The following is a 12,577-nucleotide window of genomic DNA, read 5'->3' as shown; positions in this document are numbered from 1 at the left end:
CAGGAGCCTATCATTCCTCGAGTGTAGAAGCGGTGTTAACATCACTGCACACCCTACCCACCACAGTCTGCGTCCCTGTTTCAACCCTTTAATGCGAATTCATTAATAAAGAAAACGTTGTTAATTAACAATGTTCCATTAACTTTATTTTTAAACGTGTGTTGGAAGGGGGGAAACGTGGTGAACGGGGTATGTAACCGCAGAAGAAAGTCAACAGTAACTGAAGCAGGGGCAGGTTCAGCTTCTCTGTAAAGAAACTGAACAGTCACAGGTTACCCTACTCCCTGAGGAACCTAGCTTTCAAAGCCTCCCGGATGCACAGCGCTTCCCGCTGGGCTCTTCTAATTGCACGGCTGTCTGGCTGAGCATAATCAGCAGCCAGGCGATTTGCCTCAACCTTCCATCCCGCCATAAAGGTCTCCCCCTTGCTCTCACAGAGATTGTGGAGCACACAGCAAGCTGCAATAACAATGGGGATATTGGTTTCGCTGAGATCCGAGCGAGTCAGTAAGCTCCTCCATCTCCCCTTGAGACGTCCGAAAGCATGTTGAATGATGACAGTTACCCAAGACTACCCTCGACACATTTTTCCCCCCAGCATGCATTGTGGGGAAATCCCAGAATTCAAATGGGCAGCGGGGACTGCGGAACTGTGGGATAGCTTCCCATAGTGCACCGCTTCCAATGTCGACGCTTGCCCCGTTAGTATGGACTCACAAAGTCGAATTAGTGTCCTTAGTGTGGACACACAAATTCGACTTTGTAAGGTCGATTCCACAAATTCGAATTAAGTTAAATCGAACTAATCTGGTAGTGTAGACATACCCCTAGATATCTGTGGTTGTGAAGTAAGGCAGGTTGAACCAAACTAAACTGTCCAATAAAATTAAAATTGAATCAAACCCACTTTTAAAATGTTGTTTATCCCATCTTTGTGCCCTCTACTGCTGGCGAAAATCAAGATGTACAGAAGCATGGATATCATGTGAGGAAAAAAACTGTTCTTGTGGCATTTCTGATCCAGATGAAGCTGGAAATCTCATAAGAAATCTTGCTCTTCTGAAATTTCTACTCCAGTATATGGATGGAAGAGGTTCAGATAAGGCGGCAAAGCTTTTGGAAGTTTTTAATGTAAACTGAAGCTAAACTGCCAGAGGAAGGGGGTGGAGCCTTAAAGATCACAAATGGTATAAGTGTCAGAGCAGAATCGGTGTCAGAAAATCATTCAAACAAGAGAGCTGTCATGGGACGAGATCTTCAAAGAGTGAGGATGAGTGTGAGAACTTTTGAATGCCTACCTGAACTGAATTTCTAAACCTTTAAAATGGGTTGATCATTTACCTGCTAAATTGTGTATCTTCACATACATAAAACAATGGCAGTGTGTGGGGGAGTAGGTCCAGCTACATCTGTGAGGATCCATTCATATGGAATTAAGCCACTGTACCACACAATAAATTAGAATTCTGTATTAGATTCTGCATCATTTTCTAACTTGTCTTACACTTCACCCTATTTTAGTTTTGATTGCTTTGCACTAACAGCTATCACAAGTGACATAACAATGGTACTGCAGCAAGGCTGCAATTTAGCTGTACAACCACTATTTTACTGACCATTTGTCTAGAAGTATATGTTAGTTCAGTGATATTTAAATATGGAAAAAAATAATATAATGGCACATTTGAAAAATTAAACATTAACAACATCCCAAATTTTCAAACCTGAATGTCTAAAAATTAATCACCTAAATTCTCATTTAAGTACATAAATAAAAGTGGCTTGCAATGTTTTCTTTAAATCAGCATCATTTTATTAATGCATTATGTCCAGCAGCATTAAATTTACAAAATCAAGAATGTGACTTTACTACATTTTGCTATGGGAATAGTACACAACAACAAAAAGGGTTCATTAGGATTTGTTGAGACACTAAGCACAGAATAAACTTATTTTCTCAGAGCATCCTTGGAAAATGTGTGGTGTAAAAGATCTATGGTGCTCCTCAAACATACCTGGCTGTAGCTCTGAATGGCAGCTCTGGCTTGACTGCTGCGGGCTGGGAGCTGTGATGTTGCTGTTTCACCCAGGGCAAGGGTCTGGTTGCTATGGTAGCTCGCTGAATACTGGAAAGACCCTTCAGGTTTGGAATTGAGCTGAAGTGCACTCTGGGATAGAAGGCTGGGCCCTGTGTTGAAAGTAATTTTGAGCAGTCAGTGACAGTCTCAGTGAAAGAGAAAGAGCATGTATTATTTATCAAGAGTTGCTAGGAATTATCAAATGAATGGTTCCAGTTTTTCACATTTTGACTTTTCAGAACTAAAATCAGGTCAGATAATTTAAAGTGGCACATTATCACTTAAACTTCATTAGTGTGGCATTTTCTAAAAATAAACAACATTGTTTTAAAAAAAACAAGTTGTCTTATTCTGCTAAACAAAGTAACAGGACTAAGTAAAACAGATAGTAGTATTTGATAAAAGAGTCCTGTTTTTCCTGATTCCATATAAAGTATTCTGTGTTTAAAATATGTTTTCAAGGTTTTGTTTTATAAACACTTCATTTAGTTTCCATAATTAAATCCAGTTGTTCAGTAGAGAAGATGCTGAAAATTCCTCCTCCTGGAACCCCAGCAGATTAGATCTATTGATCACTGACCATTTGTAGTATATTTGGGGTGATGTAATATTTTGGTGCCTATAGGGAAGAAAGACTTTAAAATATTAATAGCACCTCTCATCATGTAGGCCTCACCCTGTTCTCAGTGAATCTCCAATGACTAGTTTGTCAGTTTATCTTATCTTTTCTATCAGAGTAATGCACAGTAGAAGGAAGTAAAGATAGTGTGCTTAAATCGGTACTGCCAAAGTGAAAGGTATTTAGATTGATGGGGAAATGAGCAGTACTACTTTCCCTACTAATTTAGCTGTTCTGTGAAACTAAAACATACTTTAAAAAGGCATAAGGTTTATTTATAAATGATTTAGAATATATATATATATATATATGCATCTTGAAATTAAATCTCCTAATTTTAATACTTAGGAAAGGTGCATGACTGGGTAAAGTACGAGCAACAGCAATACAAGCTTCCCTACACTGCCCTGCCGATATGCGTCAACCTTGACCTTGAGGAACAATCTCATTTTGAGGGTGAGAAAATACTTATTTTTTTATCCCTGTTATACACAAAAACTACATTCAAATAATATTGTTGATATTGCAAAGTCAAGCACTCAAGAGTTAGGAAATGCCAGAATTAAGGTCCCCTCCAATCTATCCCTATCCCAGTCCTCTCCTCCCCACCCCTGACTCCTTGTCCTATGCCATTGTCCTTTCCTTTGATCACACACACAGAACATGGGGAGAGCTCCCGCTCCCAGCTGGTTGTGTTTGCAGGCTCTCTCTTCCAGCTTCAGATCAAGTTTGGACCCCACAATGACTTCCCAATCATTATCTTCTTCTCCTTCTCCTCTTTCTCAAGCAAAGTTCTTTCTTCTTCCCTCCCTACATAAAGGTCCCCACTTTTATCTTTACCCTCCCCCCAAGTTGTTATCCTTCTCTCTCATTCCAAATACAAATGCCTCCTCTCCCCCCCAGTTCCCAAAACCCAAACACAATACCCTCTCTCCATGCACACCACATTTACTAGCTTGCTTTATGCTGCTGATGGCTTGTTTCCTTGGCTCGACAGGCAGATGAAGGTAGGGGCAGAGGTGGGATTATTGGAAAAGTGAGAGGGAAGTTGGGGTAATGAGTTCTGTGTAATGCTTCTGAAGGCAGGCTGGCTATATTGTCTGTCAATCTAGCATGTGAGAAGAGTTAATTCAGTTTTCTAATATGTAGGCTGCGTTATCTGACTGATAACAGAATACCTGCCTATTGTCAAGTAATCGGAAGATCACAAATAACTATGTGGTTTGGAATAGAGCAAGACCCAATGGAAATTTTTAAATTTCATTCAATAACACAATTGTATGCTCATATTATACAAAATGAAAATCAGGAAACAGCTCTGATATAGCTCTTTTCATCCATAGATCTCAAAGCACTTTACAAACAAGGTAGTATCAGTCCTGTTTTACAAATATGGAAACTGAGGCACTTGCCAATGGTCACCTAGCAGGCTGGCAGCATAGATAGGAATATGATATAGGACTTCTGAGTCCCAGTCTAGTATTCTATCTGACAGGACTACTACTTTACATTTCAGAGCAGAATTCATTTTGTAACTACTATTCAATAATACACTATTTGTTGGTCATTTTAATTACAAGATAATTACCATGTAATGACAGGTTACATAGTATCATCTCATTACAGGATAAATGCAAAAGTGATTCAGTCTTTTAAACTGCACTGCACCTTATGGGGATAATTACTTTTGGATCTACTAAGCCTTACCACAATGGTCTACATCAGTGGTTCCCAAACTTTAACAATCTGGGAACCCCTTTCAATGTCAAGTCTCCTGAACCCCCTTCTAAAAATGAATATTTGCAGGGATTTTCGCCTTTACCTGAGCATAAATTATAAAAGCAGTGATCTTGGAAATACAAAATTTGTTTTTATGACATGCTTATTACACACTATTTATCATTACAGTATTTTTATTACATTATGAAAACAGCAACACTCTTCCAAGATCTCACTTTTGTAGCTTGTATCACTTTGAATAAACCTGTTATAGGACAAGGCTCGTATGTTTCATTAAGGAGCACCAGATGTGGAACAGCATGAAGGTATTTAAGAAGCCAACTCAAAGAGTTCCTCCTACACAAGCTTTCAGGTCTTGAGCAGTCCAGGCAAACAACGCACATTACAACAAAGCTTAAACTTGTTCTTCATAATAATTTAAAAAAACAATATTAGCTGCCTATTTAATTTTAAAAACAGCAAAAAATATCCACCTCCCTTTCCATTTCTTATAAGTAGTCTTGAAGTTTAAATCTCCTCAGTGTGATAGATAGACTTGCTTTGAACTGCTTAGCTCTTGGCAATCCAGGGGCTCCAGGCTGCTAGTCCTGTGCTGCCCAGGGTCCCTAGGGACAGCTCTGTCTGCCATTAGGGAATTTTGTCCCAAGAACCCCCTGTAACATTTAATGAACCCCCAGGGGTTCATGATCCCCAGTTTGGGAACCACTGGTCTACATAATAGTCTACAAAAGCATGTAAATATTCTCTCTCTACAAAGTATCTACATGCTAGTTGCATAGTTTATAATGTAAAGATTTCAATGAAACGTATGGTTCAGATGAAAAGATGTTTTTTTCTTCCTCCTGAAAATGAAAAGGCCATATTAGAGCCATTTGCTTACAACTTTATATTTACCCCACAGATTTGTAATAATCTCTAATGCAAACTGGTCAGGTGATCTATTTTGATTTATTTTGACAAAGGAAATGGCAAGACCACCCCAAAATGTTACAGGATTCATATGTTTTTAAGAAAAAAGGCTGTAGTGAAGCTAGAAAGAAGTGCAGAACATGCATTAAAAATTTGTCACAGATCACTAACAGTTTACATACCAGTTTTAAAGGAGCATTTAACCCACCTTCAGTCTAATATTTGACAGAAGAAAGAGAGATTAAACAAAGGGGGGAATAAATGAACAAGGATTTCCCGCATCCCAGGTGAGTGACCATTGGGATGTTACAAGGGAGGCAGTAGCACCTTCCCCTCCTCCACCCCCTCTAATTTATTTGTTTGTTTATTTTGGCCTAAACTATTCAGTAAATTCATGTTAAGTTCACAAATACTTTCAGGTTGACCCAAACTGCATTTTTCAGTGAATAAACTATTGATCTGAAAAAATTCACCCAGCTCTAATCCAAATTCATAAAACAACCTTACAGTTTCACCTACAGAATTAATGTAGCCCAAACAACATTTACTGTGCCTCAAATCCCATCATAATAGGAACAAGCTCCATACTGTTAATATGGATTTGTGGTCTTTCAAATATTCAGCAGCAGACATGTAATACATTGATCAGACACTACTGCTCTTCCCTCATAGGTTTATCCCATTGGTTTCAGTGGGTGAAGTGCTCTGGGGTCTGAGGCCATTAGGCTTGATTCCCCACTGCTTTGCATCTTGTATTACAGTCACATCTGTGCAAAGTGGCTGTAAAACACTAATAAATCAGACTAGTCATATTTGACTCCCACTTTGCACAAGTCTAAATCACTACTCAAACTGTAAGGCTGGGGAGAATCAGGTCCAGTGTTTGTAGAGTGGTCAAATTTAGTGTGGACATTTGGGTGTATGCGGGTGAGTAGGGACAGGAGGTCTCGGACCCAAATCAGGTAATTAATAAGTGCGGGGATGTTTCATGATTGTCCTTTGTAGGGGAGTTTCTACAGCATTTTGTGATTTTGGAGTAGAACGGTGAGTTGTTTGACGTCTATATGTAAAGGGTGAGACATGAAAATACTGTGATCTTTTGCCTACAGTGGGATGCTGGAAATCCATGACTTTAGACTGTATATGAAAAATAAAATGAAAGATGGCAACATAAGCTGGCTCCAAAAAGGAAAATTAATTGGAGGTGTTGCTTACTATGTTACAGTAGATACCATTTTAAAAGTTATCATTTATTGAAGTTCCTATGTAGGTGATATCAGATATCACAGTTCTTTCTTATTTCTAAGCATAGGTAAAGCCAGTTGTACAGCGATCACCACTAGAAAGTCAACATTTGCCCAACATATGCCCAACAGTGGGACTGTGGGACTGTCATGGTGCAGTGAGGAAGTGCATTCAGTAAGCTCCCACTCTCCCCTTTCCTAATTAGCAACACTGGTTGCAGAGCACCGGCTAGACCCCATACCCTATGCGATTGCAAGGGACAGTGGTACTTGGACTGAGGGCTGCTCCTCCCCTTTATTTCCCCTGCAGAGGAAAAGGGCTAAATTTACAGATGTCTGCAAGCACTCCATAGGAAAGCAACTTTGATTTCCTCAGACATTCTCAGAATCCCATAGAATACATCAGATGGGTCAAACCCATACTACAAAATTCTGAGGGAATTGTTTTGAAAAATAATTTTTCTTCTGAATCAAAATCTGCTTTCAACAATGAGTCTTTTCCCCAAAAAAGATGCTTTTGAAAAGGTTTGAACTGGAGCTGTGTGAACACTTCCAAGTATGATTCACAAGGAGTTCGTAAATTTGTGCATGAGAACTGGTATTTGAATTCCCAATGTGTCATGTTGTGGCCAAAAATGTAAATCCATGTTATACTGTATCACACTCAATATTTCAACTAACCATTTCCATAGAACCTGAAGATGAAGTTTTGTACTTTTAACTAGAAACCTCACCTTTATTTATGAATTCTGATCACACTGAGTCAATTAAGGCTTGGTGTGACTTCAGGGAAACCAGCAACGACGTTAATCAATTATGTTTAATATATCTTAGAATTCATCTTGGGGATAATCACAAGAATGAGATTCAGGAAAACTAGTTGTCTTTTTGGTTCTGCCATTAACTATGTGACCTATGTGTCACTTTAATCCTCTGTGCCTCCATTTTCCCATCTGTAAAATGGAATAATGACAAAGGACTTTGGAATCTAGAAAGACAAGCATTATATAAGTGATAAGTATGTTCTCCCCAGTAAATTTAGTGATATCAAGTCTTCATATCTATATTAACAGAACCAGATCAAAATTGGAACTTCTCCAAACAACACTTAGTGCACCTTTATCTACGACAAATAAAATGGCCTAACAAACCAAACAAAGAATCAAAACAAAGGTCCCATAGAATATCTGTATTGTAGGAGCCTTTCAGTAAGAACAAAATTTACATGCAAAGAAGCATGTATAAGAGATATTATGGGAAAGTGATAAAGAAATTAAGCAATATGTTTATACAATTTTATCTAAAAACATGGAATCAGGTATTGCAATCATACTCAAACTAGTATAGCTTAACAGTTACTTGGGGAGGCGTTTATACATTTATTGCCTTGTTCATTAATAAAATTTGTGGCACTTTAAGATCTGTGGATAGAGGATACTATGGAAGTACAGTGTACTAATGATTATTATTGGTCAAGTCTGATGTTTAATGGTCTTAGATTGCACTCAAACCTTGTAAAATTGAGATTTGCAATATCATGTCAAAATACAATAGCTTATTTGCAGTCTGGGGGGACCCAGAGGTATTTTGGATTAAACAGAAATTCTTAGCATTGGAATTCATAGAACTTTGGTTCACCTGTATTGTTATTTTCAAACCTCTTGCCTTAAGCTTCTTCACTTTGTTGCTTTTGTCATTCAATCTCTGTTCAAAAGTGATGATTCTTGGGATTAACAGTCTAGGAATACAGTCGTCTGTGGCCACGTCTACTCTATGGGGACTATAGTGGCATGGCTAGGGTGCGATATCGAATCTGGAACAACCCTGTAGTGTAGGCGCAGTCTACACTGACAGAAGGTTTTTTTTCCATGAGTGATGGCAGCTAGGGTGACAGAGGCATTCTTCCATTGACCTAGCTGTGTCTACACCAGAATTTAGGTCAGTATAGCTACAGCATTCAGGAAATTTTTCACACTACCGAGCACTGTAGTTATGTCAACCTAAATTTTAAATGTAGGCCAGGCCTGTGTCTGCCTCCACGCATCTTTTCCCCAACTACAGAATAGTACCTGCTTGGAGTTCTTCCTTCCTCTGTCACTCAAACTGTGATACCCCTCAAAACTCAAAGATACAAAGAAAGAACAAGTGGCAGCATGTTGTCAAAGAGTGTTTATTGCTAGGGGAGAGGAGCAACTTCTAGGTGAGGTATTGGCTCCAGCACGGTGCTTAATAATACACTGCTACCTCGATATAACGTGACCAGATATAACACAAATTCGGATATAACATGGTAAAGCAGTGCTCTGGGAGGGCGGGGCTGCGCACTCTGATGGATCAAAGCAAGTTCAATATAATGCGGTTTCACCTATAACACGGTAAGATTTTTTGGCTCCTGAGGACAGCATGGGAAACAAAGACAGATTTAAAGTAGTGTAAAATATTATAGTTTTATCTAAGGGGACTCATGGGGCCAAATTTGTAATTCTGTGCATCACCTTGTGAATTGTCACCTAACTGTGAAAAGGAAAAAGACATGAAGGCAGAGAAGGGGTAACCAAAGTATACAGAAATTAAAATAAATTCCACTAACATCCTGTTCTCAGTTATATAGAGCAGGGGATGGCAAACTACAGCCTGTGGGCCAGATCCGGCCTGTCAGGGCTTTCAATCCAGCCCATGGAATTGCCAGCCCCATGGCGCAGCAGGGCTAAGGCAGGCTCCCTGCCTGCCCTGGCCCTGTGCTGCTCTCGGAAGCGGCCAGCACCACGTCCCTGTGACCCCTAGGGGAGGGGGGGTAGAGGGCTCCATGTGTAGCCCTCACCTGCAGACACCGCCCCCCACAGCTCCCATTGGCTGAGAATGGGGAACCGTGGCCAATGGGAGCTTCAGGGGTAGAACCCACAGGCAAGGGCAGTGCGTGGCAGAGCCACCTGCCCCAGCCCACCCACAGGTGCCACTGCCAGACATGCTGGCCACTTCTGGGAGTGGTGCATGGCCAGGGCAGGCAGGGAGCCTGCCTTAGCCCCACTGTGCACCGCTGTAACCCTGGAGCTGTTTGAGATAAGAGGCGCTGGGCTGGAGCCCACACCCCGAACCTTTCCTGCACCACGCACCCCAATCCCCTGCCTTTATCCCCCTGCCACACCCCTTCTGCACACCAAACCCCTGCCCTGAGCCCCTTCCCATTCTCCACACCCCCTTCTGAACCCCAATCCCCACCCTGAGCCCCCTGCCGCACCCTGCACCCCTCCTGCACCCAGCCCTCTGCCCAGAGCCCCCCAACACTCCGCTCCCCGTCTTGCATCCCAACTCCCTGTCCTGAGCCCCCAACGCCCTGCCATGAGCCCTTCCCACACCCTGCACTCCCTCCCGCACCCGAAACCCCACCCTAGCCCTACATGCATAGTCCCGCATACAATTTCCCCACCCAGATGTGGCCCTCGGGCCAAAAAGTTTGCCCACTCCTGCAATAGACCAAGAAGTATGAACTCATCAGATTCAAACTAAGTATATCTCAGTTGAGCGATCATTAAATACAAAGGCAGGGAAATTGGACTGACTTTTAGATGTAAAAATACAATAGTTATGTGTTGGACTAAAAATACTGCCTCAGTAGCAGAAATTTATATAATGATTTTATGCTAAATTTATTAGGAATGTTGTTAAGTAACAATTTTCAAAAAGTAATGATATAGGCAGTTAATGTAGGAAACTCTGTACTTAACAGTAAGGATATCTGAAAGTATAGTACAAAGCATAAGGAGAAAATGAAAGTTAGAATGTTTAAAATGTACAGTTTATGGTTTTGTATTATAATTGGGGATGATATTGAATATAATTGCAAGGAAGTGAATAAACAAGTACTATACAGATACTGATGTCGAGGTGGGGTGTTAGATAGGGGAAGATGGGGGAGGCATTACATGGTAATGACAATACTGAATATCCCAATGAATGGAGAAAAAAAGAATCAGGACAACCTGGTTCTCCTGGAATGTTAGGGAACTAAATCACCCAGTAAAACAAACAAAAAAAGATACTATCTCTTTTTTTTTAAAAAGTGATATCGGTGGCAGTGCTTCTGGAAACTTACCTGAAAACAAAAGAACTAATCACATTTAAAAGGGAATCAGTATCTATGTATATGGAATATACTTCAGCTCAGTAAGAGAAAGGTGCATATACTAATAAGTAGGCAAGTAGGATGGGAACCTAAAGACATCAGAACAGATCCAGAGGGCAGATGAGTTTTGCTACAGGGTGTGCAGAGGGTGACCTATTACAACATGTAACATTTTATGTCCTGAATGAAGAGAATACTGCCTCCAATAATATTTTCGGAATGATTGCAACAGTCTAGGATTCATGGGTAATAGAGGCAGGCAACTTTAACTGCTGTCTTAACCTCATGTCGGATATATAGGGCACTTCGTTTTCAGGTTTTATTTTATTTAATTTTTTCCAGGAATTTATCATTATTTATTACTACTACAACAAAAACAGGTGAAAATCAGTGGAAAAAACTATTAATAATGTTTCTGGGTAAATATTGGGGTTTATTTTGGTGGATGGAAGGATAGGGGGGAAAGTATTCAGTATCTGATGAATGGATTCAATGTGGTTTGCTACAGAACTAAAACAGAAATCAAAACAAAATGCCACCTCTGAGTTTAAGAAACCAATATATCTCTAATCCCCAACTAAACCTTTTCATTTGAATAAATAGTTTACTGTTATAGAGAAAACTATTAGCCTATAAATATTTACATTTAACATTTGGGCCACACCATTGGGCATACACTCAACTTTATTCTTTTATCCTGTTTTTTTTTAAACTTTTGAAAACTTCCTTATGTTCTGAAATGTATTCAGATTCCGATTTTTGTTTTCTTCCCATTTTAGCATCAGATCTTTATACAATTATCTGCTAATAGCTTGCAATGTGTAGGTGGTGGGCGTGAGATTCATCGGTAAGTTAAGATGCGCATGCACTTCAGACCTTGTTTATTCTGTGTATCTTCTAGACTAATACATAGCCTTACTTTAACAGGCAGTTTTGCATATACAAACAGACTAATGTATTATCGTAATACATATATCTCAGGCAAGTTCTTTTTTATATATTTGAATGATACAAAAGTAGGGTGAAAATTGGAAAAAAAAAGAGTAATACTTTTTGTAAAACCCAGGATTTTTTTTTGGTAAAAATCAGTTTAAACTGAAAACAAAGGGGGTTATGGATATACTGCTAGCTAGGCAAGAAGCTCCATCCAAAATGCTCAGATACAGTAATCCGCATATAAAGACCAGGGCATGATGGGTTCCTACATCCTAAGGGTGGGGATACTTTACTTTTGTATCTGAAATTGCCCAAACACATTCTAGAATAGATTTATTTTTGTTATCAATGAAATCTTTAATGTTAGAATGGAAATAACATATCTTCTACCATGCAGCAGTCTTCATGAAAAGAAAGTCCAATTGAGGACTAAGAAATAGATTTTGTGTGTGGTGGCGGGGTGAGAAAACCATATTGTTCATGACATTATGGGTGATGCCTTCCAGGATATAACCTTAGGAACTAGGTGTGAGGCCTTTAAAGTGGTAATAAGGAGACATATAATCTCATACAATAGCTGGGGGGGGGGGCGGAGGAGATGTAGGCAAAAATTGGCAGATGTAAACGGACAAATTTACAGTTTTCAGAAGTAATATAACTCAACTAATAACACAGACAGACTCCAAGAGAATAAGAATGACTTCACCACACATTAAGTGATGGGAGTCGTCTGATTTGTTTGGAAAACGTGCGTGCCTCTTTAAGGGTTAGCGAGCCAGGGACTGACTTTCTGCTACAAGTATCAGAGGGGTAGCCGTGTTAGTCTGTACCCACAAAAACAATGAGGAGTCCGGTGGCACCTTAAAATCTAACAGATTTATTTGGGCATAAGCTTTCATGGGTAAAAAACGGCATCTGAAGAAGTGGA

General features: G+C 39.8%; 1 protein-coding gene across 4 annotated transcripts in view; it reads right to left on the bottom strand.

The window, feature by feature from the left end:
• Nucleotides 1-12,577, bottom strand: part of CTNND2 (catenin delta 2) — a 1,196,137-nt gene that overhangs the window by 504,603 nt on the left and 678,957 nt on the right. For all 4 annotated transcript variants that reach the window (XM_045005428.1, XM_045005429.1, XM_045005430.1 and 1 more), the window contains one exon: nucleotides 2,016-2,188. In XM_045005428.1, the coding sequence (XP_044861363.1) occupies nucleotides 2,016-2,188 (173 nt within the window). The remainder of the gene's footprint in view (nucleotides 1-2,015; nucleotides 2,189-12,577) is intronic.

This window comes from Mauremys mutica, chromosome 2, assembly GCF_020497125.1.
Source record: "Mauremys mutica isolate MM-2020 ecotype Southern chromosome 2, ASM2049712v1, whole genome shotgun sequence".
Taxonomy (NCBI): Eukaryota; Metazoa; Chordata; order Testudines; family Geoemydidae; genus Mauremys; species Mauremys mutica.
This window is presented reverse-complemented; position numbering and strand designations above follow the sequence as displayed.